Source organism: Leuresthes tenuis, unplaced genomic scaffold (genome assembly GCF_036924035.1).
Source record: "Leuresthes tenuis unplaced genomic scaffold, fLeuTen1.0.hap1 SCAF_9, whole genome shotgun sequence".
NCBI classification, from domain to species: Eukaryota; Metazoa; Chordata; class Actinopteri; order Atheriniformes; family Atherinopsidae; genus Leuresthes; species Leuresthes tenuis.
Window position 1 is genome coordinate 1,922,539 of NW_027325363.1, and position 24,059 is coordinate 1,946,597.

The window sequence follows — 24,059 nt, forward strand, 5'->3', positions numbered from 1 at the left end:
CATGCTGCTCAGCAGCTGTGATCAGCTCCTCTTAAAGGGATCAGAGAGCAGATTTTTGACCCCAAAGGCATTAAAAGGTCTCACATTAAAGGGGAACTCCGGTATTTTTAAACCTGGACCTTATTTCTGGCATGAAATACACCTCTACTGGGACCACTTCATCCACACGCCCCCCTGCAGCACAGCTCATTCACTCCGGTAAGAACGTCCATCTTACTCAAAGTCGTCGTTCACATCGTCTAAATCTGATAAATATCCTGCCATGTTGCACAGAACTATCAGCAGCAAACTCTGTGTGAAGTTAGCCGACTGTCACAGAGCACGGAGTGAATAAGCTGTGCTGCAGGGGGGCGTGTGGATGAAGTGGGCCCAGTAGAGTGCCTGTGTAGAAATCCCTCCGTTAGCTCTCCTATAGCTGCAAGTAGCCACATAACAGCAGCTATGAGCTAACAGCAGCTATGAGCTAACAGCAGCTATGAGCTAACAGCAGCTATGAGCTAACAGAGCTATAGCACACGTTCATTCATTCATTCTTCTTAAAGTATTGGTGAAATAAAGACAGATAATGCCTTATTTAGAGGCTGCATCCTCTAAGCCCCGTTCACTCCGTTATATGGATCTCCAGTTATCTAAATATCTTCTGAAGGACGCCGACTTTCACCAAACTGTTCTCTGTGAGCAGATGAACGTATTTCATGCCAGAAATAAGGTTTAAAAACACCGGAGTTCCCCTTTAAGGTTTCCTCTGAGAGCTTCAGGGCCGATGACAAATACTTCGGTTCTGGCCCGTCTGAGTCAGTTCAGAGTCCATCGTAGTGTCTTCTGGTTAGATTAAGCTTGATATCATCAGTAATGATGAAAGTTAAATGAGAAAATTCCTTTTAAGTCTTTTCCAGGATGTTTTTGATTAGTTGAGGAACTTTTCCAGGACTTTGCAGGAGCTAGAAACTCATTCCTGATGTTCCAGAGAAAGGAGGCTCGGTGTGTTCATGCAGAACCACTCCGGTTCTGTTCCGTCAACAGACCCATTCATTCTGATTAAGTTTTATTTGTACAAAGTCACCCTCGGAGCATCAAAAGCCACAGCGTGTTTTCCTCAGAGAAGAAATAAACCGACAAAATTACACGATTTCCCTCAGCCAGCAACAACAAAACTGAAAATAACAGAACGTACGGTTCGGTTCCGTGAGCCCAAAGAAGAAGAAAATTCAACCTCAGCTTCAGACACGCGACGAAGCAGCAGGCTGATGAGGACCGAGTGGAAGAGTCAACACAATTTAACAAGAAAAGCAATCCAAGCAAAGTCTCTTTCATTTCCAGGCCAAGAAAAGCAGCAACAACGAGTGAAACAACATAAAACCTCCATCTGACATTAGCTGGCCAGTAAAAATGTGCCGGTGGTCTGTTAAAAGCACTGCAGTGAGTAGATTTAAAGGGAAACACACTCACCTCTGTCGAACTCGTCTGGAATCTGCAAAAACAAGAGAACAAATATCAAAATCTGGCCAAGATTTGCACGAAAACAGCTGGTTGGTGAGGAGTCATTTCTGTATTCTGCTGGCAGTCAGTGGGTGGAGGAAGGGGTGGAGTTTTTGGTTGTGTTGACAACAAAATGCAACGGATTCCCTGATGGAGGAGCAGCTGATCGGATCTGTGAGAGGTGCAGGTGAGACTGGGAGAGAGGAAACAGCCGAGGTGAACGTCTCCACCTGGTTCCAGCCGAGGTGAACGTCTCCACCCGGTTCCAGCCGAGGTGAACGTCTCCACCCGGTTCCAGCCGAGGTGAACGTCTCCACCTGGAGGCAGCCGAGGTGAACGTCTCCACCTGGAGGCAGCCGAGGTGAACGTCTCCACCTGGTTCCAGCCGAGGTGAACGTCTCCACCTGGTTCCAGCCGAGGTGAACGTCTCCACCTGGCTCCAGCCGAGGTGAACGTCTCCACCTGGTTCCAGCCGAGGTGAACGTCTCCACCTGGTTCCAGCCGAGGCGAACGTCTCCACCTGGCTCCAGCCGAGGCGAACGTCTCCACCTGGCTCCAGCCGAGGCGAACGTCTCCACCTGGCTCCAGCCGAGGCGAACGTCTCCACCTGGAGGCAGCCGAGGTGAACGTCTCCACCCGGTTCCAGCCGAGGTGAACGTCTCCACCTGGCTCCAGCCGAGGTGAACGTCTCCACCTGGAGGCAGCCGAGGTGAACGTCTCCACCTGGTGGCAGCCGAGGTGAACGTCTCCACCTGGCTCCAGCCGAGGTGAACGTCTCCACCTGGAGGCAGCCGAGGTGAACGTCTCCACCTGGTTCCAGCCGAGGTGAACGTCTCCACCTGGAGGCAGCCGAGGTGAACGTCTCCACCCGGTTCCAGCCGAGGTGAACGTCTCCACCCGGTTCCAGCCGAGGTGAACGTCTCCACCTGGTTCCAGCCGAGGTGAACGTCTCCACCTGGTTCCAGCCGAGGTGAACGTCTCCACCTGGAGGCAGCCGAGGTGAACGTCTCCACCCGGTTCCAGCCGAGGTGAACGTCTCCACCTGGAGGCAGCCGAGGTGAACGTCTCCACCTGGAGGCAGCCGAGGTGAACGTCTCCACCCGGTTCCAGCCGAGGTGAACGTCTCCACCTGGAGGCAGCCGAGGTGAACGTCTCCACCTGGTTCCAGCCGAGGTGAACGTCTCCACCTGGTTCCAGCCGAGGTGAACGTCTCCACCCGGTGGCAGCCGAGGTGAACGTCTCCACCTGGTTCCAGCCGAGGTGAACGTCTCCACCCGGTTCCAGCCGAGGCGAACGTCTCCACCTGGTTCCAGCCGAGGTGAACGTCTCCACCTGGTTCCAGCCGAGGTGAACGTCTCCACCTGGCTCCAGCCGAGGTGAACGTCTCCACCCGGTTCCAGCCGAGGTGAAAGTCTCCACCCGGTTCCAGCCGAGGCGAACGTCTCCACCTGGTTCCAGCCGAGGTGAACGTCTCCACCTGGTTCCAGCCGAGGTGAACGTCTCCACCCGGCTCCAGCCGAGGTGAACGTCTCCACCTGGAGGCAGCCGAGGTGAACGTCTCCACCCGGTTCCAGCCGAGGTGAACGTCTCCACCTGGAGGCAGCCGAGGTGAACGTCTCCACCTGGTGGCAGCCGAGGCGAACGTCTCCACCTGGTGGCAGCCGAGGCGAACGTCTCCACCCGGTTCCAGCCGAGGTGAACGTCTCCACCCGGTTCCAGCCGAGGTGAACGTCTCCACCCGGTTCCAGCCGAGGTGAACGTCTCCACCTGGTTCCAGCCGAGGCGAACGTCTCCACCTGGTTCCAGCCGAGGTGAACGTCTCCACCTGGTTCCAGCCGAGGTGAACGTCTCCACCTGGCTCCAGCCGAGGTGAACGTCTCCACCCGGTTCCAGCCGAGGTGAACGTCTCCACCTGGCTCCAGCCGAGGTGAACGTCTCCACCTGGCTCCAGCCGAGGTGAACGTCTCCACCTGGTTCCAGCCGAGGCGAACGTCTCCACCTGGTTCCAGCCGAGGTGAACGTCTCCACCCGGTGAACGTCTCCACCTGGCTCCAGCCGAGGTGAACGTCTCCACCCGGCTCCAGCCGAGGTGAACGTCTCCACCCGGTTCCAGCCGAGGCGAACGTCTCCACCTGGAGGCAGCCGAGGTGAACGTCTCCACCTGGCTCCAGCCGAGGCGAACGTCTCCACCTGGAGGCAGCCGAGGCGAACGTCTCCACCTGGAGGCAGCCGAGGTGAACGTCTCCACCCGGTTCCAGCCGAGGCGAACGTCTCCACCCGGTTCCAGCCGAGGTGAACGTCTCCACCTGGTGGCAGCAACTCAAACTGATCAAACTCCAGTTCCAGGGACGACCACTTCATGAAGTTGTGGAGCCTGCTTTTTGGCCTGGTTGGAGTCCCACCTGCTGCACCTGTCAGCACCTCCGTCCTTTTTAAAAACTTAAAAACCTAAATACTGCTAAAACTAAAAACTGCCTAACTAAATAAGTGCAGACCTCAGAGGAGTGATTTGGCCTGAAGGCTGCCATGAGAGCGACAGAGCAGTGAAAGTAGGTCCTCAGAGGAAACCAGGAGCTAACATGTGGGGGTCAGCTGTGAGATGCGCTGGTCAGCGTGGAGCGAGGCGTGAGAGAAGCCGTTAAAACCACAGTAACACCTCTGCAGCCCGGGAGAGCAGGAGGCCCAGGCTCACACCCAGGGGAAATAAAACCACAAAAGGGACATTATGATACGCCTCAGAGGTCAGTGAGGCTCGCCCTACAAGCAGGATATAAAACAGTCCTGGTCCAGAGTCCTGGTCCAGCTTCATTTCTTTAAGCTTTAAAGTGTCCTGATCAACAGTTCTGCAGCTTTCTGTAACCTTTAAAGTGTCCTGATCAACAGTTCTGCAGCTTTCTGAAACCTTTAAAGTGTCCTGATCAACAGTTCTGCAGCTTTCTGAAACCTTTAAAGTGTCCTGTTCAACAGTTCTGCAGCTTTCTGTAACCTTTAAAGTGTCCTGATCAACAGTTCTGCAGCTTTCTGTAACCTTTAAAGTGTCCTGATCAACAGTTCTGCAGCTTTCTGTAACATTTAAAGTGTCCTGATCAACAGTTCTGCAGCTTTCTGAAACCTTTAAAGTGTCCTGATCAATAGTTCTGCAGCTTTCTGTAACATTTAAAGTGTCCTGATCAATAGTTCTGCAGCTTTCTGAAACCTTTAAAGTGTCCTGATCAACAGTTCTGCAGCTTTCTGAAACCTTTAAAGTGTCCTGATCAACAGTTCTGCAGCTTTCTGAAACCTTTAAAGTGTCCTGATCAATAGTTCTGCAGCTTTCTGAAACCTTTAAAGTGTCCTGATCAACAGTTCTGCAGCTTTCTGAAACCTTTAAAGTGTCCTGATCAACAGTTCTGCAGCTTTCTGAAACCTTTAAAGTGTCCTGATCAATAGTTCTGCAGCTTTCTGTAACATTTAAAGTGTCCTGATCAATAGTTCTGCAGCTTTCTGTAACCTTTAAAGTGTCCTGATCAACAGTTCTGCAGCTTTCTGAAACCTTTAAAGTGTCCTGATCAATAGTTCTGCAGCTTTCTGAAACCTTTAAAGTGTCCTGATCAACAGTTCTGCAGCTTTCTGAAACCTTTAAAGTGTCCTGATCAACAGTTCTGCAGCTTTCTGTAACCTTTAAAGTGTCCTGATCAATAGTTCTGCAGCTTTCTGAAACCTTTAAAGTGTCCTGATCAACAGTTCTGCAGCTTTCTGAAACCTTTAAAGTGTCCTGATCAATAGTTCTGCAGCTTTCTGAAGCTTTAAAGTGTCCTGATCAATAGTTCTGCAGCTTTCTGTAACCTTTAAAGTGTCCTGATCAACAGTTCTGCAGCTTTCTGAAACCTTTAAAGTGTCCTGATCAATAGTTCTGCAGCTTTCTGAAACCTTTAAAGTGTCCTGATCAACAGTTCTGCAGCTTTCTGAAACCTTTAAAGTGTCCTGATCAACAGTTCTGCAGCTTTCTGTAACCTTTAAAGTGTCCTGATCAATAGTTCTGCAGCTTTCTGAAACCTTTAAAGTGTCCTGATCAACAGTTCTGCAGCTTTCTGAAACCTTTAAAGTGTCCTGATCAATAGTTCTGCAGCTTTCTGAAGCTTTAAAGTGTCCTGATCAACAGTTCTGCAGCTTTCTGAAACCTTTAAAGTGTCCTGATCAACAGTTCTGCAGCTTCCTGAAGCTCTTTCAGAGTTTTTCTTTGGACATTTTCTGCTTTTTCCCTCATCTTCAGTCCTTGTTCCTGAGCATTTTCAGTGTTTTTTCTTTGTTCAGCCACTTAACTCTGACCTTTGAACCATTCAGGCAGGAAAAAGGCTCCTAACTCAAGGGATGAACCAGTGTTGTGTCGACACAGAACAGACAACTTAGCAAAAGAAGCCATTTTAAACTGGATCTTTAGGCTCTTTGTTACCAGCAGCCTGTCACAAAGACAAATCATTTGTTCCCATTTCTTTAGCTGCATCTATGTTCAGGCTGTGTGTAAAGAACAGAAAGTTGGATAAAGGTCGTAGAAAGAAGGTTGCTGCTTTGAACCTGCAGGTCGGTCCAGTTCATACTCTAAACATTCGGTTCGGTTAAATGGCGATGAGTAAAAATTAAACTGGTTAAATGGGCTTCGACTACTTAAAATGTTCCTGCTGATGTTCAGCGGAATTAATCAGAAACACACATGAGACCAGGAGGGAATCCTTTAAGGCATCAAGACATCCTGGTCATCGTAAATCTAAGAGGAGAGACGAGAATCACTAATGAGATGTAAATCTGAGGAGAAGCGAGTCCTTTGAAGAGCGTCACAGCTGGACATGTGTCCTCAGAGGAGGAGGAGGAGGAGGAAGGTGGAGGAGAAGTGTGCCTCGGCTTTGAACTGTCGGCCAGACAGGAAACAGCCGCTATAATGTGCGAGAGCTGGAAGGAGAGCAGCCCGGTTCCCGCGTCCTCAAACACTCTGAAGGAAACAAAGAGCCAGAAAAAGCGTTACAGTTTCCAGCCTCAGGGGGCAGAAAAAGTGTTATAGTTTCCAGCCTCAGGGGGCAGAAAACGTCTTACAGTTTCCAGCCTCAGGGGGCAGAAAAAGTCTTACAGTTTCCAGCCTCAGGGGGCAGAAAAAGTGTTATAGTTTCCAGCCTCAGGGGGCAGAAAACGTCTTACAGTTTCCAGCCTCAGGGGGCAGAAAAAGTCTTACAGTTTCCAGCCTCGGGGGGCAGAAAAAGCGTTACAGTTTCCAGCCTCGGGGGGCAGAAAACGTCTTACAGTTTCCAGCCTCGGGGGGCAGAAAACGTCTTACAGTTTCCAGCCTCGGGGGGCAGAAAAAGTGTTACAGTTTCCAGCCTCGGGGGGCAGAAAAAGTGTTACAGTTTCCAGCCTCGGGGGGCAGAAAAAGTCTCACAGTTTCCAGCCTCAGGGGGCAGAAAAAGTCTTACAGTTTCCAGCCTCAGGGGGCAGAAAAAGTCTTACAGTTTCCAGCCTCGGGGGGCAGAAAAAGCGTTACAGTTTCCAGCCTCGGGGGGCAGAAAACGTCTTACAGTTTCCAGCCTCGGGGGGCAGAAAACGTCTTACAGTTTCCAGCCTCGGGGGGCAGAAAAAGTCTTACAGTTTCCAGCCTCGGGGGGCAGAAAAAGTCTCACAGTTTCCAGCCTCAGGGGGCAGAAAAAGTCTTACAGTTTCCAGCCTCAGGGGGCAGAAAAAGTCTTACAGTTTCCAGCCTCAGGGGGCAGAAAAAGTCTTACAGTTTCCAGCCTCAGGGGGCAGAAAAAGGGTTACAGTTTCCAGCCTCAGGGGGCAGAAAAAGTCTTACAGTTTCCAGCCTCAGGGGGCAGAAAAAGTCTTACAGTTTCCAGCCTCAGGGGGCAGAAAAAGTCTTACAGTTTCCAGCCTCAGGGGGCAGAAAAAGTCTCACAGTTTCCAGCCTCGGGGGGCAGAAAAAGCGTTACAGTTTCCAGCCTCAGGGGGCAGAAAAAGTCTTACAGTTTCCAGCCTCAGGGGGCAGAAAAAGTCTTACAGTTTCCAGCCTCAGGGGGCAGAAAAAGCGTTACAGTTTCCAGCCTCGGGGGGCAGAAAAAGTCTTACAGTTTCCAGCCTCAGGGGGCAGAAAAAGTCTTACAGTTTCCAGCCTCAGGGGGCAGAAAAAGTCTTACAGTTTCCAGCCTCAGGGGGCAGAAAAAGTCTTACAGTTTCCAGCCTCAGGGGGCAGAAAAAGTCTTACAGTTTCCAGCCTCAGGGGGCAGAAAAAGTCTTACAGTTTCCAGCCTCAGGGGGCAGAAAAAGTCTTACAGTTTCCAGCCTCAGGGGGCAGAAAAAGCGTTACAGTTTCCAGCCTCAGGGGGCAGAAAAAGTCTTACAGTTTCCAGCCTCGGGGGGCAGAAAAAGCGTTACAGTTTCCAGCCTCAGGGGGCAGAAAAAGCCTTACAGTTTCCAGCCTCAGGGGGCAGAAAAAGTCTTACAGTTTCCAGCCTCAGGGGGCAGAAAAAGCGTTACAGTTTCCAGCCTCAGGGGGCAGAAAACGTCTTACAGTTTCCAGCCTCAGGGGGCAGAAAACGTGTTACAGTTTCCAGCCTCAGGGGGCAGAAAAAGTCTTACTGTTTCCAGCCTCGGGGGGCAGAAAAAGTCTTACAGTTTCCAGCCTCTGGGGGCAGAAAACGTGTTACAGTTTCCAGCCTCGGGGGGCAGAAAAAGTCTTACAGTTTCCAGCCTCAGGGGGCAGAAAAAGTCTTACTGTTTCCAGCCTCGGGGGGCAGAAAAAGTCTTACAGTTTCCAGCCTCTGGGGGCAGAAAACGTGTTACAGTTTCCAGCCTCGGGGGGCAGAAAACGTCTTACAGTTTCCAGCCTCAGGGGGCAGAAAACGTGTTACAGTTTCCAGCCTCAGGGGGCAGAAAAAGTCTTACTGTTTCCAGCCTCGGGGGGCAGAAAAAGTCTTACAGTTTCCAGCCTCTGGGGGCAGAAAACGTGTTACAGTTTCCAGCCTCGGGGGGCAGAAAAAGTCTTACAGTTTCCAGCCTCAGGGGGCAGAAAAAGTCTTACAGTTTCCAGCCTCGGGGGGCAGAAAAAGTGTTACAGTTTCCAGCCTCAGGGGGCAGAAAAAGGGTTACAGTTTCCAGCCTCAGGGGGCAGAAAAAGTGTTACAGTTTCCAGCCTCAGGGGGCAGAAAAAGTCTTACAGTTTCCAGCCTCAGGGGGCAGAAAAAGCGTTACAGTTTCCAGCCTCGGGGGGCAGAAAAAGCGTTACAGTTTCCAGCCTCGGGGGGCAGAAAAAGGATTACAGTTTCCAGCCTCGGGGGGCAGAAAAAGTGTTACAGTTTCCAGCCTCGGGGGGCAGAAAAAGTGTTACAGTTTCCAGCCTCAGGGGGCAGAAAAAGTCTTACAGTTTCCAGCCTCAGGGGGCAGAAAATGTCTTACAGTTTCCAGCCTCAGGGGGCAGAAAAAGTCTTACAGTTTCAAGCCTCAGGGGGCAGAAAAAGTGTTACAGTTTCAAGCCTCAGGGGGCAGAAAAAGTGTTACAGTTTCCAGCCTCAGGGGGCAGAAAATGTCTTACAGTTTCCAGCCTCAGGGGGCAGAAAAAGTGTTACAGTTTCCAGCCTCAGGGGGCAGAAAAAGTGTTACAGTTTCCAGCCTCAGGGGGCAGAAAAAGTGTTACAGTTTCCAGCCTCAGGGGGCAGAAAAAGCGTTACAGTTTCCAGCCTCGGGGGGCAGAAAAAGGGTTACAGTTTCCAGCCTCGGGGGGCAGAAAAAGGGTTACAGTTTCCAGCCTCGGGGGGCAGAAAAAGGGTTACAGTTTCCAGCCTCAGGGGGCAGAAAAAGGGTTACAGTTTCCAGCCTCAGGGGGCAGAAAAAGTGTTACAGTTTCCAGCCTCGGGGGGCAGAAAAAGTCTTACAGTTTCCAGCCTCAGGGGGCAGAAAAAGTCTTACAGTTTCCAGCCTCAGGGGGCAGAAAAAGTCTTACAGTTTCCAGCCTCAGGGGGCAGAAAACGTGTTACAGTTTCCAGCCTCAGGGGGCAGAAAAAGTCTTACAGTTTCCAGCCTCATGGGGCAGAAAAAGCATTACAGTTTCCAGCCTCAGGGGGCAGAAAAAGCGTTACAGTTTCCAGCCTCAGGGGGCAGAAAAAGTCTTACAGTTTCCAGCCTCAGGGGGCAGAAAAAGTCTTACAGTTTCCAGCCTCAGGGGGCAGAAAAAGTGTTACAGTTTCCAGCCTCGGGGGGCAGAAAAAGTCTTACAGTTTCCAGCCTCAGGGGGCAGAAAAAGTCTTACAGTTTCCAGCCTCGGGGGGCAGAAAAAGTCTTACAGTTTCCAGCCTCGGGGGGCAGAAAAAGTCTTACAGTTTCCAGCCTCAGGGGGCAGAAAAAGTCTTACAGTTTCCAGCCTCAGGGGGCAGAAAAAGTCTTACAGTTTCCAGCCTCAGGGGGCAGAAAAAGTCTTACAGTTTCCAGCCTCAGGGGGCAGAAAAAGTCTTACAGTTTCCAGCCTCGGGGGGCAGAAAAAGTCTTACAGTTTCCAGCCTCGGGGGGCAGAAAAAGTCTTACAGTTTCCAGCCTCGGGGGGCAGAAAAAGCCTTACAGTTTCCAGCCTCAGGGGGCAGAAAAAGTCTTACAGTTTCCAGCCTCAGGGGGCAGAAAAAGTCTTACAGTTTCCAGCCTCAGGGGGCAGAAAAAGTGTTACAGTTTCCAGCCTCAGGGGGCAGAAAAAGTCTTACAGTTTCCAGCCTCAGGGGGCAGAAAAAGTGTTACAGTTTCCAGCCTCAGGGGGCAGAAAAAGGGTTACAGTTTCCAGCCTCAGGGGGCAGAAACCGTCCCAGCAGGCTGTTTTAGAGCTCGTCTGAGCAGGTAAAAATCTCTGAAACCTCAGCTCAGAAAGTGCAACCAGCACCGAGTGAAGTCTGGGTGTCAGCCTGAGTTCTGCTTTACACAGAGGACACAAAGTCATGGTTCAGATTTCCACCGTTTTACACCTAAAGGAAGAGTCAGTGACTGTCATCGTCATTAATATCTGTTAGAGAAAGGCTCCGTCAGATAATGATAAAGATAAAGAGGAAGAGAGCATCATTAAGTCACGATGAGGAGGCAAAGCTCTTCTCCTCCGGACAGGAAACGCTCAAAGTTTATGTGACAAGGTGCAAAAAAAAGCATTTTACCATATAAGAAACAGCTAATATCTCCTCCATCTGAACATGAAGAGTTGATCCAACAGGAAGGGATTCATATGGAGGGACTCGTATCTGTTTAACTTTCTACTTTTAGATAAAACAAGTTCATTTATTCATCACAAATATGGTATTAAGGACAAATATTCTGTTAATTAAACTCGGGTTCATCTGATCCTATTTTAATTTGTTTAAATTCTGTTTTTATCCCTGAAATACGAGAACAGCATCGTTGTTGGTATTATAGTTTCTAACTGGACCATGAAGCTCTGCCAGCTGCCACAGGCGGTGAAATCCTCCAGGTTTCCTTCTGGCTTACAGCCCTCACTGCTGGTTTAATGCTCTGAAAGGTGCCATGAAGCTGCGAAAGGCAACACCAAACATGCATTAAATAAAAGCCCATTCTGTCCCTGCACATCTGACCGAAGAGAGCGTCCTGAGAAGCGTTTTCCCAGATAAACGCCTCTCAGAGCACCGGCACACGCCTCATGTCACCGTCCTGTGAAGACGAGAAAGGCTTCGGGACCAGGAGGTGAGATAAGTGTGCCTTTTGTGACTGATGAGCGCCATAAGAGAGCCGACACCAACGTGAGAGGTGTGTCGAGTGGCCCAGAGTCCCAGATGGCTTCATCCAGCCTCAAACCAGGAGAAAATGTCAAAAAAGACCTGAAACAAAGGAACAAACGAGTCCCAGATGGTTTCATCCAGCCTCAAAACTGGAGAAAATGTCAAAAAAGACCTGAAACTAATGAAGAAACAAGTCCCAGATGCTTTCATCTGGCCTCAAAACTGGAGAAAATGTCAAAAAAGACCTGAAACAAATGAACAAACGAGTCCCAGATGGTTTCATCCGGCCTCAAACCAGGAGAAAATGTCAAAAAAGACCTGAAACAAATGAAGAAACAAGTCCCAGATGGTTTCATCCAGCCTCAAACCAGGAGAAAATGTCAAAAAAGACCTGAAACAAATGAACAAACAAGTCCCAGATGCTTTCATCCAGCCTCAAACCAGGAGAAAATGTAAAAAAAGACCTGAAACAAATGAAGAAACAAGTCCCAGATGCTTTCATCCGGCCTCAAAACTGGAGAAAATGTCAAAAAAGACCTGAAACAAATGAACAAACAAGTCCCAGATGCTTTCATCCAGCCTCAAAACTGGAGAAAATGTCAAAAAAGACCTGAAACAAATGAACAAACGAGTCCCAGATGCTTTCATCCGGCCTCAAACCGAGAGAAAATGTCAAAAAAGACCTGAAACAAATGAACAAACAAGTCCCAGATGCTTTCATCCAGCCTCAAACCAGGAGAAAATGTCAAAAAAGACACAGCTGGAAGAGTTTCCAGAGGAAGACTCGGACTAATTTACTCAGATTCATGCACCCACACAGCAGTTGTGACACATTTGGCTTTTAGGAACCATTAAAAAGGGTCCGAGAGTTTAAAGTGGCCGGACCGGACCGACAGAAGTGCTTTAAAAAGGACTCAGAGTCACGGGTTAAAGCGCCAGAGCTGCTGCAGAAACTTCCAGGACTCGGCTGGGAGGCATCAGACCAGATAAAGATGCAGGATCAGGATCCAAAGCTCGAAAGAAAGGTTCTGACACCGGACCAGCTCTGAACTGTCTCCACCTGGTGCCATCTGACACCAACGAAGAAGAAGTGCTTTAAAAAGGACTCAGAGTCACGGGTTAAAGCGTCCAGGACGTTTCACTCAGCTGGGAGGCATCAGACCAGATAAAGATGCAGGATTAGGATCCAAAGCTCGAAAGAAAGGTTCTGACACACCGGACCAGCTCTGAACTGGATGCACCTGGTGCCATCTGACACCAACGAAGAAGAAGTGCTTTGAAAAGGACTCAGAGTCACGGGTTAAAGCATCAGAGCTGCTGCAGAAACTTCCAGGACTCGGCTGGGAGGCATCATACCAGATAAAGATGCAGGATTAGGATCCAAAGCTCGAAAGAAAGGTTCTGACACACCGGACCAGCTCTGAACTGGATGCACCTGGTGCCATCTGACACCAACGAAGAAGAAGTGCTTTAAAAAGGACTCAGAGTCACGGGTTAAAGCATCAGAGCTGCTGCAGAAACTTCCAGGACTCGGCTGGGAGGCATCAGACCAGATAAAGATGCAGGATCAGGATCCAAAGCTCGAAAGAAAGGTTCTGACACCGGACAAGCTCTGAACTGGATGCACCTGGTGCCATCTGACACCAACGAAGAAGAAGTGCTTTAAAAAGGACTCAGAGTCACGGGTTAAAGCATCGGAGCTGCTGCAGAAACTTCCAGGACTCGGCTGGGAGGCATCAGACCAGATAAAGATGCAGGATCAGGATCCAAAGCTTGAAAGAAAGGTTCTGACACCGGACCAGCTCTGAACTAGATCGTTTTCCAGCTCGTAAAAGTGCTTCTGCAGGCCTGTTTGCTCCATGTTTTGTTAGTCAAACCGCTGCTCTGAGGCAGCTGAGGGTGAGATAACATAATGAGGCTCGGGTCTTTGATTCTGCAGCAGTTTGGTGGAAGGAACAGAAGCGTGTGAAGCTTTGATGACGCTCGCCCTGCTGTGGGTGGAGTGTGCCGCCTGACGGGACAAAGAACAAAGGGTGGAGGTGGGATAAGTGTGAGGCTTCCTTTCCCAGAGCGACACCTCGGGCAGCAGCCGTCTGCGGCCCGCTCTGAGATGAAGTGGCCTCGCCGTGTCAGACACAAGCATCACAACGACCAGAGAAGTGTGCGCTTTACAGCCCCTCACACAGCGGGGGGGCGGTCTGCGTCCAGATCACACAGCGGGGGGGCGGTCTGCGTCCACCTCACACAGCGGGGGGGCGGTCTGCGTCCACCTCACACAGCGGGGGGGCGGTCTGCGTCCATCTCACACACCAAATGAGAGGAAAACAGGAAAAGCTGCAAGGCTCAAGCTGCCGTTTAGCTCGATGTGAAGAGGACGGCTGGCAGGAACTGAGGCTGTGAGGCCATTCTTACACCTTTAAACTCCTTTAACATTTCCAGCCACCAGAAACATCACTTCCTGATCACATCAGGCGCTTTATACACTGCTATAAACTCTATTCTAAGTGTCACAGAACTTAAAGAACTCACAGGATCCGATGCAACCTTTCTCACGTCTGAGGATGGCGGCCACTCGGTTCTTTGAGCAAACAGAGACAAATTAACCGGTGATAACCGGTGATAATCTTAACCTTAAAGACATCAGCCTGGAACCTGGAACTGAGGCAAATGGCAGCGAACAACATAAAGAGTTTAAAAGCTGAGAGAGAGGCTCCTGCCTGAGCAAAAACAGCCCGGCTTTGAGACGTTTGGTAATTCAAATGGAAAACTGTCAAAACTGTCAAACCAGCCCCCCCCCGCTGATGCAGTCCTGTTCATACGTGTGCTTCACGTGTTTCTGTCTGGAGGAAATCACTCCGTTTTCTTTGTAACCGGCTGGAAAAGGCAGATGAGGCTCTTAGATGATCGTGGTTGTGTTGGAACGAACGCGGCACGAAGACGCCATGAAAGCGGCAGGAAGACGGCACGAAGGCGCCACGAAAACGGCAACGAAGGCGCCATGAACACGGCATGAAAACGCCACGAACGCAGCACGAACGCAGCACGAAGACGGCACGAAAACGGCACGAAGACGCCATGAACGCAGCACGAAGGCGGCACAAACGCAGCACAAAGACGGCATGAAGGCGGCACGAAAACGGCACGAAGATGGCATTAACGCGGCACGAAAACGCCATGAACGCAGCACGAAAACGCCATGAACGCAGCACGAAAACGCCATGAACGCAGCACGAAGGCGGCACAAACGCAGCACGAAGACGGCACGAACGCAGCACGAAAACGCCATGAACGCAGCACGAAAACGCCATGAACGCAGCACGAAAACGCCATGAACGCAGCACGAAAACGCCATGAACGCAGCACGAAGGCGGCACAAACGCAGCACGAAGACGGCACAAACGCAGCACGAAAACGCCATGAACGCAGCACGAACGCAGCACGAAGGCGGCACAAAGACGGCACGAAGACGGCATGAAGGCGGCACAAAGACGGCACGAAGACGGCATGAAGGCGGCACGAACGCGGCACGAAGACGCCATGAACGCAGCACGAAAACGGCACGAACGCGGCAGGAAGGCGGCACGAAGGCGCCATGAACGCGGCACGAAAACGCCATGAACGCTGCACGAAGGCGCGATGAACGTGGCACGAAAACGCCATGAACGCAGCATGAAGATGGCATGTTTCCATGACACCACACGGTGAGCGGAAAGCAGAAAACAGCAGAAGAAGCAGCTCCAGACGCCCTAAATGAACGTTGTGGACGAGCCTCTGGAGCATCTCCAGAGGCTCGTCCTGAAGGAGCCACAGCTGCAGCGAGTTGTTGAGCTGCAGTTCGACTCTGAATGGACAGTAAATGGGTTCTGAAAGGAAGCGTGTGTGTGTTTGAGTGTGTGAGTCTGTGTGTGTGTTTGAGTGTGTTTGAGTGTCTGTGCTCATAAAAACTCACCATGTTTCCCTGCTCATCCATTGAATTTGTGCCTGAAAGAGAAAGAAACTCAGATGTTAAAATGCATTCAGGAGGAGAAGCTTTTCTCTGACCAGGCGTTCAGGACAAAGACTTCCTTCAGGATTTCATTCACACGTCTCAACATTAAGGCTTCATTCAGCAGGGTCTCTGCAGAGGTTTATCGGCTCCGGCCGGGAACATCTGGACTGGACTTAAAGCCTAAAACTCCTGAAGGTCTCACAGAGGCTCTGATACTAAAACAGATGATTCTTATAAGTCTGCAGCACATCTGGCAGCTCATCCTTCATCCAGTCATGTTCCTGGGAGCTGGTTAATGGACTGGTTCTGAATATTCTGACATTAAACCACTTCTGGGAATAAATGCATCAGCGTTGGGCAGAGAGATCCAGCATGAACTTTAAAGTGTTTTAAAGCTTTGAGTTGAGCCTCATTTGTCAGTAAAACTAATAAATAAATCTAATCTGAGACCCAATAAAGACAGAAGCTCCCAGAGGCTCAGTTTTTCTGTGTTCCTCTGCTCTGGGCTGCGTTCAAACCAACCAGACCGAGTAAAACCTTCCTGTTTAAAAGCCAGAACCAGAACAGCTCAGAGCTCTAATAGCAGCAGTTTTTATAGCTGTCTATCCAGCTAAATGCTGGAAAGACGTCTGCAGGGAAGCTTTTTAAGAATCTAAACTGAAATAAAGAAATACGAAACTGTTCAGTCGGGCTGTTTCAAACATTCAAAGGAGGTTTTTTTAGCCTAAAAGATTCCAAATTAAATCCCAAACAACAACTTTTGCAACAGAAATCACAAAAAGCAGGAAAACTCATACTTTCCCCGAGCCGGTTACGATCCAAACCCTCCAGAAAACCTCCGAGGACTAATCCAAACCCTCCAGAAAACCTCCCAGGACTAATCCAAACCCTCCAGAAAACCCCCCAGGACTAATCCAAACCCTCCAGAAAACCTCCCAGGACTAATCCACTTTCCAAAGAAGTTGGGTCCAAATCATAGAGAGAAAACTCCCATTAAAGCCGGACTCCAAACATCTTCATGCCGGCTGTTCTTCTGCTTTCAGACACTTTTCTGACCCGATCAGCGGCTTTCTCTCCTGCCTCAGGCACCTGAAACCTCCTCTGAAGACAGGCTGCTCATCTGTGACTGACAGCTGCTAGCTCCGCCCCCCTGTGGGCCGTCCTCCGCCACAGGAAGCAAAGCAATCCCACCCACGCTCCCCTCCCTGACGGAGAAGGTGCTGGGGGGGCTGAGTCTGAGTTTGAGGCTCAGCCAAAGAAACTCATGATAAATCTAATCTGAGACCCAATAAAGACAGAAGAGGCTCAGACCTCAGTGGAGGGAAACTGGATTATGAAGCAGTTTCTCTGGGTTTTCAGACAGTCTCCTCTGCTCTGGGGCTGCGTTATTCAAACCAACCAGAACCAGAACAGCTCAGAGCTCTAATAGCAGCAGTTTTTATAGCTGTCTATCCAGCTAAATGCTGGAAAAGACGTCTGCAGGGAAGCTTTTTAAGCTTTTTCTGAATCTAAACTTAAATAAAGGAATACGAAACTGTTCAATCGGGCTGTTTCAAACATTCAAAGGAGGTTTTTTTAGCCTAAAAGATTCCAAATTAAATCCCAAACAACAACTTTTGCAACAGAAATCACAAAAAGCAGGAAAACTCATACTTTCCCCGAGCCGGTTACGATCCAAACCCTCCAGAAAACCTCCGAGGACTAATCCAAACCCTCCAGAAAACCTCCCAGGACTAATCCAAACCCTCCAGAAAACCTCCCAGGACTAATCCAAACCCTCCAGAAAACCTCCCAGGACTAATCCAAACCCTCCAGAAAACCTCTGAGGACTAATTTAATTTAATTTTAAGCCCAGATGTGTTCATATTGTGCTGCATGCTACACTTTGTCTTGTTTGGATAAAAACAGTCAGATCTAGAGGAGGAGAGGAGCTTACCGGCATCGTGGCTCCGTTTTAAGAAGGGAAACCAAATATATGACGGTTTGTTGTGTGAAGTAAGGTGTAACTGATCAGTAAAGAAGTGTTTTTAATATTGAAACTCGTTAAAAATTCAGTTTAAGTCAGCCTACGATCACCTTAAGATTATATCAAGGCTAAAAGCTCTGAGCAGGACCTGGAAAAACCGGTCCATGCATCCATCTTTAGTCGGTTTGATTATTGTAAAAGCATCTTTACAGAACTTCCTCCAGCTAAACAAAACCAAAACTGAGATAAACAAAGATAAACGACTGAAAATCACCACAGAGCTTCAGTCTATAAACCTAAAAACTACCAACCAGGCCAGAAATCTGGGTTTAGTGATGGATTCAGACCTAAAAACACATTCAGGCAACAACAAAGTCACCTTAAGAATATATCAAGGCTAAAAGATCTGAGCAGGACCTGGAAGAACCGGTCCATGCATTCATCTTTAGTCGGTTTGATTATTGTAAAAGCATCTTTAAAAAGTCAGTCAGACACCTGCAGCTCATCCAGAACTCAGCTGCTGGAGTCCTACTGAGACCAAAGAAGTGGAGCAGCTCAGTCCAGCTGTGAGGTCTTTCCACCGGCTGCCGGTCCATCAGAGGATAGACTTTAAAGTTCTGATGCCGGTCCATCAGAGGATAGACTTTAAGGTTCTGATGCCGGTCCATCAGAGGATAGACTTTAAAGTTCTGATGCTGGTCCATCAGAGGATAGACTTTAAAGTTCTGATGCCGGTCCATCAGAGGATAGACTTTAAAGTTCTGATCCTGGTCCATCAGAGGATAGACTTTAAGGTTCTGATGCCGGTCCATCAGAGGATAGACTTTAAAGTTCTGATGCCGGTCCATCAGAGGATAGACTTTAAAGTTCTGATGCCGGTCCATCAGAGGATAGACTTTAAGGTTCTGATGCTGGTCCATCAGAGGATAGACTTTAAAGTTCTGCTGCCGGTCCATCAGAGGATAGACTTTAAGGTTCTGATGCTGGTCCATCAGAGGATAGACTTTAAAGTTCTGATGCTGGTCCATCAGAGGATAGACTTTAAAGTTCTGATGCTGGTCCATCAGAGGATAGACTTTAAGGTTCTGATGCCGGTCCATCAGAGGATAGACTTTAAAGTTCTGATGCTGGTCCATCAGAGGATAGACTTTAAAGTTCTGATCCTGGTCCATCAGAGGATAGACTTTAAGGTTCTGATGCCGGTCCATCAGAGGATAGACTTTAAAGTTCTGATGCCGGTCCATCAGAGGATAGACTTTAAAGTTCTGATCCTGGTCCATCAGAGGATAGACTTTAAGGTTCTGATGCCGGTCCATCAGAGGATAGACTTTAAAGTTCTGATGCCGGTCCATCAGAGGATAGACTTTAAAGTTCTGCTGCCGGTCCATCAGAGGATAGACTTTAAAGTTCTGCTGCCGGTCCATCAGAGGATAGACTTTAAAGTTCTGCTGCCGGTCCATCAGAGGATAGACTTTAAAGTTCTGCTGCCGGTCCATCAGAGGATAGACTTTAAGGTTCTGCTGCCGGTCCATCAGAGGATAGACTTTAAAGTTCTGCTGCCGGTCCATCAGAGGATAGACTTTAAAGTTCTGCTGCCGGTCCATCAGAGGATAGACTTTAAAGTTCTGCTGCCGGTCCATCAGAGGATAGACTTTAAAGTTCTGCTGCCGGTCCATCAGAGGATAGACTTTAAGGTTCTGATGCCGGTCCATCAGAGGATAGACTTTAAAGTTCTGCTGCCGGTCCATCAGAGGATAGACTTTAAAGTTCTGCTGCCGGTCCATCAGAGGATAGACTTTAAAGTTCTGCTGCCGGTCCATCAGAGGATAGACTTTAAAGTTCTGATCCTGGTCCATCAGAGGATAGACTTTAAGGTTCTGATGCCGGTCCATCAGAGGATAGACTTTAAGGTTCTGATGCCGGTCCATCAGAGGATAGACTTTAAAGTTCTGCTGCCGGTCCATCAGAGGATGGACTTTAAAGTTCTGATGCCGGTCCATCAGAGGATGGACTTTAAAGTTCTGATGCCGGTCCATCAGAGGATAGACTTTAAAGTTCTGCTGCCGGTCCATCAGAGGATAGACTTTAAAGTTCTGCTGCCGGTCCATCAGAGGATAGACTTTAAGGTTCTGATCCTGGTCCATCAGAGGATAGACTTTAAGGTTCTGATCCTGGTCCATCAGAGGATAGACTTTAAAGTTCTGATGCCGGTCCATCAGAGGATGGACTTTAAAGTTCTGATGCCGGTCCATCAGAGGATAGACTTTAAAGTTCTGATGCCGGTCCATCAGAGGATAGACTTTAAAGTTCTGATGCCGGTCCATCAGAGGATAGACTTTAAAGTTCTGATGCCGGTCCATCAGAGGATAGACTTTAAAGTTCTGATGCCGGTCCATCAGAGGATAGACTTTAAGGTTCTGATGCCGGTCCATCAGAGGATAGACTTTAAAGTTCTGATGCCGGTCCATCAGAGGATAGACTTTAAAGTTCTGATGCCGGTCCATCAGAGGATAGACTTTAAAGTTCTGATGCCGGTCCATCAGAGGATAGACTTTAAAGTTCTGATGCCGGTCCATCAGAGGATAGACTTTAAAGTTCTGATGCCGGTCCATCAGAGGATAGACTTTAAAGTTCTGATGCCGGTCCATCAGAGGATAGACTTTAAAGTTCTGATGCTGGTCCATCAGAGGATAGACTTTAAAGTTCTGATGCCGGTCCATCAGAGGATAGACTTTAAAGTTCTGATGCCGGTCCATCAGAGGATAGACTTTAAAGTTCTGATGCTGGTCCATCAGAGGATAGACTTTAAGGTTCTGATGCTGGTCCATAAAGCTCTGAATGGTCCAAAATGCATCAGTGACCTCCTGACCCACTATGAACCTCCCAGACCCCTCAGGTCATCTGGATCCGGTTCTTTATCAGTTCCCAGAGTCAGAACCAGACCTGGAGAAGCTGCATTCAGCTTCTATGCTCCACATGTCTGGAACAAACTCCCAGAAAGCCTCAGATCAGCTGAAACTCTCAGTATTTAAGTCCAGGCTGAAGAAACATCTATTTTCAGCTGCTTTTGAATAAGCTTCAGTTTCATATTTTAACTCCTGATTTTATCTATTGTTCTTATTTCTTTCTTTTGTTTAAATTTTAAATCCTGCTTTTTATTTCTTCTGTTTTAATGTCTCTGTAAATCACTTTGTTGTTGAATTATACAAATAAACTTGTGGCCTTATGAGGATTAGAAATGGACTGAGACTTGATTTTACAGGTTTAGTCCTGAAGTTAGAATTCAGGATCTGAACAGACAAAACAGCACCAGAGGGACGGAGAATACGTCTAAAAACAGAGTGAGATCCTTCAGTTTAAAGTAGGAAACGACCACACCCTGAAAGTACAACTGAGAGGCGAGAAATTCCAGGTAAAAACCAAACAAATGAGCGTAATGAGGTAATAATTCAGTGTTTTCAGCTCACTGCAGTAACACCACTTTCACTGACCTTTCTTTCAATGCAAACTCTCAGAAACGGCTTCATTTGATGCACACTCACCAAATATGTAGACGATGCCGACCGCCCCGCCGACTCCCATCAGCCCCGTCAACCGCAGCACCATCTTTTTAGCGTAGGCCGTGTTCTCCTTCTGCTTCCTGTCCTCCGCCTGCTCGCCCTCCTTCTGACCCTCCTCGCCGTCCGGAGGCGGCTGACCCTGGACAGAAAACACTTTCATTCACTTTAACGCTCAGTGGAAAGCACAAAGAAACCTCACTGGAGGAGGGAAGGCTTTCAGGGTTCAGTATTTCCACACTTAACAGGAACCTGGAGGTTGGGATGATACCGGACAAAAGCAGAGATCTTTATTTATTATACAGCCGACGGTATGAACTAAAGATATTTCATGTTACAACACAAAATAACCAGAGCAGGGTCAGTCATGAGGTTTAAAAATGACATTTCAAACAGCTGATCTGGTCCTAAAGCAGCCTCCATCACAGGCTGAGTCTCAGAGGAGCTCCAGTTTGTCCTCAAATGTGTTTAAAACAATGTTCCTCAGAGAAAGACTGGAAGGGATCTGCATATTTCTGCCTCTACAGAGCAGAATATCACTAAAGCATTCAGGGAACCTGGAGGAGTTTCAGTGTAAAGGACGAGGGAGCAAGCCTAAGCTGGACCCCGTGACCTCTGACCCCTCAGACGCTGCATCAAGAACCGTCATTCATCAGCAGCTGATAGAAGCACATGGACAAGGGATTACTGTGGAAACCTTTGTCAAGCACCACAATACAGAGTTCCATTCACAAGCTTTACTGTGCAGGAAAGAAGCCTGATGTTAACCTCGTCCACTTCTCTGGGCTCGGAGGCGTCTGGGATGGACCGTCACACGGTGGAAACGTGTGCTGTGGTCAGACCCATCAGTATTCCACATCTTTGTTGGAAGAAATGGAGCAAAGAGCAAAAGCAGCATCCAGCCTGCTGTCAGCAGCCAGTCCCTGCAGCCAGGCTCTGTGATGGTATGGGGTTGGATCAGGGGGCAAAGCTCATTTCCACTTCTGTGACGGCAGCATTAATGCAGAAAAGCTCACTGAGATTTTACAGCAACATATGCTGCCTTCAAGGCCACATCTTTTCCTGGGACGTCCCAGCATTGTTCAAGCAGACCATGGAAAACCACATTCTGCCACATTCCAAAGGCCTGGCTGAGGAAGAAGAGGTACGGGTGCTGGACTGGCTGCCTGCAGTCCTGACCTGTCCCCAGCAGAGAAACAACCACCCCCCCGCCCTGCTGCACACCTTAAGACCTGTTTAAGGAAGAATGGGACAAAATAACAGCTGGAACTCTGCATCACCTGGTTTCCTCAGAGTCAGAACGGCTTTAAGTGTTGGCAGAAGGAAACAAAGTGGGAAAAGATTCACTGTTTTCTGATCTTTTATGGGATGCTGCAGGTCTGAGGTGTAAAAATGATGTTTGTTCACAGATTAAATGAAGCTGAACAGGAAATCTGTTGAGTTCAGACTGTCTGACAGGAAGTAAAAGTAAGAGAAAACATCAAAATAACTGTTTTCTTCATCTGCTTTTGCAGAAAACTATCCCAAGTTTTTCCAATTTGTGGCTGTAAAAGTTATTTTAAGCCTTTTAGGAATGTTATAACATGTAAAACTGGTGCATAAATGAATGTAAAACCACGTAAAACTGATCAGTTTAGCCTGTTTATGGGTTTTGATAGAATGTTGCTGGACTGGTGCAATGAATCAATGCAGTTTTTTATTATTAATTTTTTATTTAGTCTAAAATTTAGTCCAGACTTTGATTCTGTATCATGAAGCAGCCTGGAATTATCCTGGAAAAGTCCTGGTTAACTAGCTTGTGGCGTAATGACACCGGTAATCAACTCTGGATACAAATTCACTGAAAAGGCATCAGAGGACCAATGATGGATCTGGAACTGCGTTTTTCCATAATCCCAACAAACTCTGAGGAATTTAAACATGAAAATAGGCTAAAAATGTATTCAGACAGCCAGAGAAAAAGATGCCAATCGGGAAAGAAAGTCAACCATAAGAACAACAGACCGGTTGAGTTTTACAGGTTGTAGTTTCAGGGATGAACTGAGGGAGGAGGAGGAGGAAGAGGAGGAGGGCGGGGGTCTGCTCTGACCTTCAAGCCAAACAAACCTTGGCCTGACAGCTCCAACAGATAAAAAGCAGCTCGGTGGAGGTCGGTCAGCGTGCGCGTGTGACAGTTGATGCACGCAGGAAGCACAACATTACAGGGCAGGCTGCCACTGGCGTGCTATGACCATGCTAGCTACATGCTAACTGTGATACCTGGACAGAACAACACCACGCGCACACATTCATGGGCAATTCTGGTTAAAAAAAGGAAAAAAGGTACCGACTGGGCTCAGGTAACCAGGGTTAAACTAAAGTGTCTCTGCGAGGAAATACAAAGAGACTCAATCATCTGTATCTGCTGCTAACGTTGTTTCCCAGCTAGCTTATTAGCCAATTAATCTCAGGTTCATTCATTCATGTGTACCGCAGGGCTCACGCGGGGCTGTGGGGAAGAAATGTGTCGCTTCTGAACCCGACAATTTGTCTCGAGAAACGGCCGAAAACAAACAACCAAAATTGTACATTTGTCTCATACCTTCAGGGAAATATGAAGACAAAATGTTTAGCTAACTGTCAACCTGAAATTGGGTTGGAAGTGGCTTCGATTTGAAATAGAAGTACAGCTCAAAGTGGCGGGGTTTAACTATTAACTCCGTAGCAGCGGTGTTAGCAGTCACCGCCCCCGCCGCTGCGTGCTGCTAAGCTAGTAAATCGAACGCACCCCAGAAGGCTAACCCCTCACCTGACTCTGCTGCTGGAGTCTCTCCTGGAGGATAGCCTGAGCTAGTCCGCCCGTAGCACTGCTCGTTCCGGCTGGCGGCTTGTCCGTGGAAAGTGTGCGGACGATGTCCACCACTGCCGGAGTGGAGGCACCCGCCGCCCCGCTTCGGAGCCTCATGAGGCCCCGACTCGCTCGTATACACATGGGGAACACAGACGCAGCCGACATCTTGAATTGTAACAGTGGATGCCGGCGAGCGTGTGTGACGCGAGTCAAAAGGACAAAAGCGTCTGATTGGTTGCGGCTGATTTGATTGGCAGACGCGAGACACATTCAGAACGCAGAGAGGTCACGTGGTTTGGGAAATGGGCGGGCCTAACTGTATTCAGGCCAATCAGAGGTAAAAGTGAGTCTGACCTTCGTTTGCGACACAAAACTGCCATGATGGTTGACGGCAAACTGCCCAAAGTAGGGTCAATTATATCACCTGTGTGAGAATTTCAAAGAACACGTTGTCCGACGGTAAGAAACCACGTCTAGCTTTCTTTAAAATGAGATAAAACACACCACAACTTATACTTAC

General features: G+C 48.7%; 1 protein-coding gene across 1 annotated transcript in view; it reads right to left on the bottom strand.

The window, feature by feature from the left end:
- The window catches only part of timm50 (translocase of inner mitochondrial membrane 50 homolog (S. cerevisiae)), a 53,074-nt gene extending 29,320 nt beyond the window's left edge, over positions 1-23,754 (bottom strand). Inside the window, exons 1-4 of the mRNA XM_072391880.1 lie at positions 23,498-23,754; positions 20,695-20,851; positions 15,148-15,179; positions 1,450-1,471 (exon numbers count right to left, since the gene is read on the bottom strand). Coding sequence (XP_072247981.1) covers positions 1,450-1,471; positions 15,148-15,179; positions 20,695-20,851; positions 23,498-23,704 — 418 coding nt within the window. The 5' untranslated portion in view covers positions 23,705-23,754. The remainder of the gene's footprint in view (positions 1-1,449; positions 1,472-15,147; positions 15,180-20,694; positions 20,852-23,497) is intronic.
- Between the last annotated feature and the right edge of the window lie 305 nt (positions 23,755-24,059).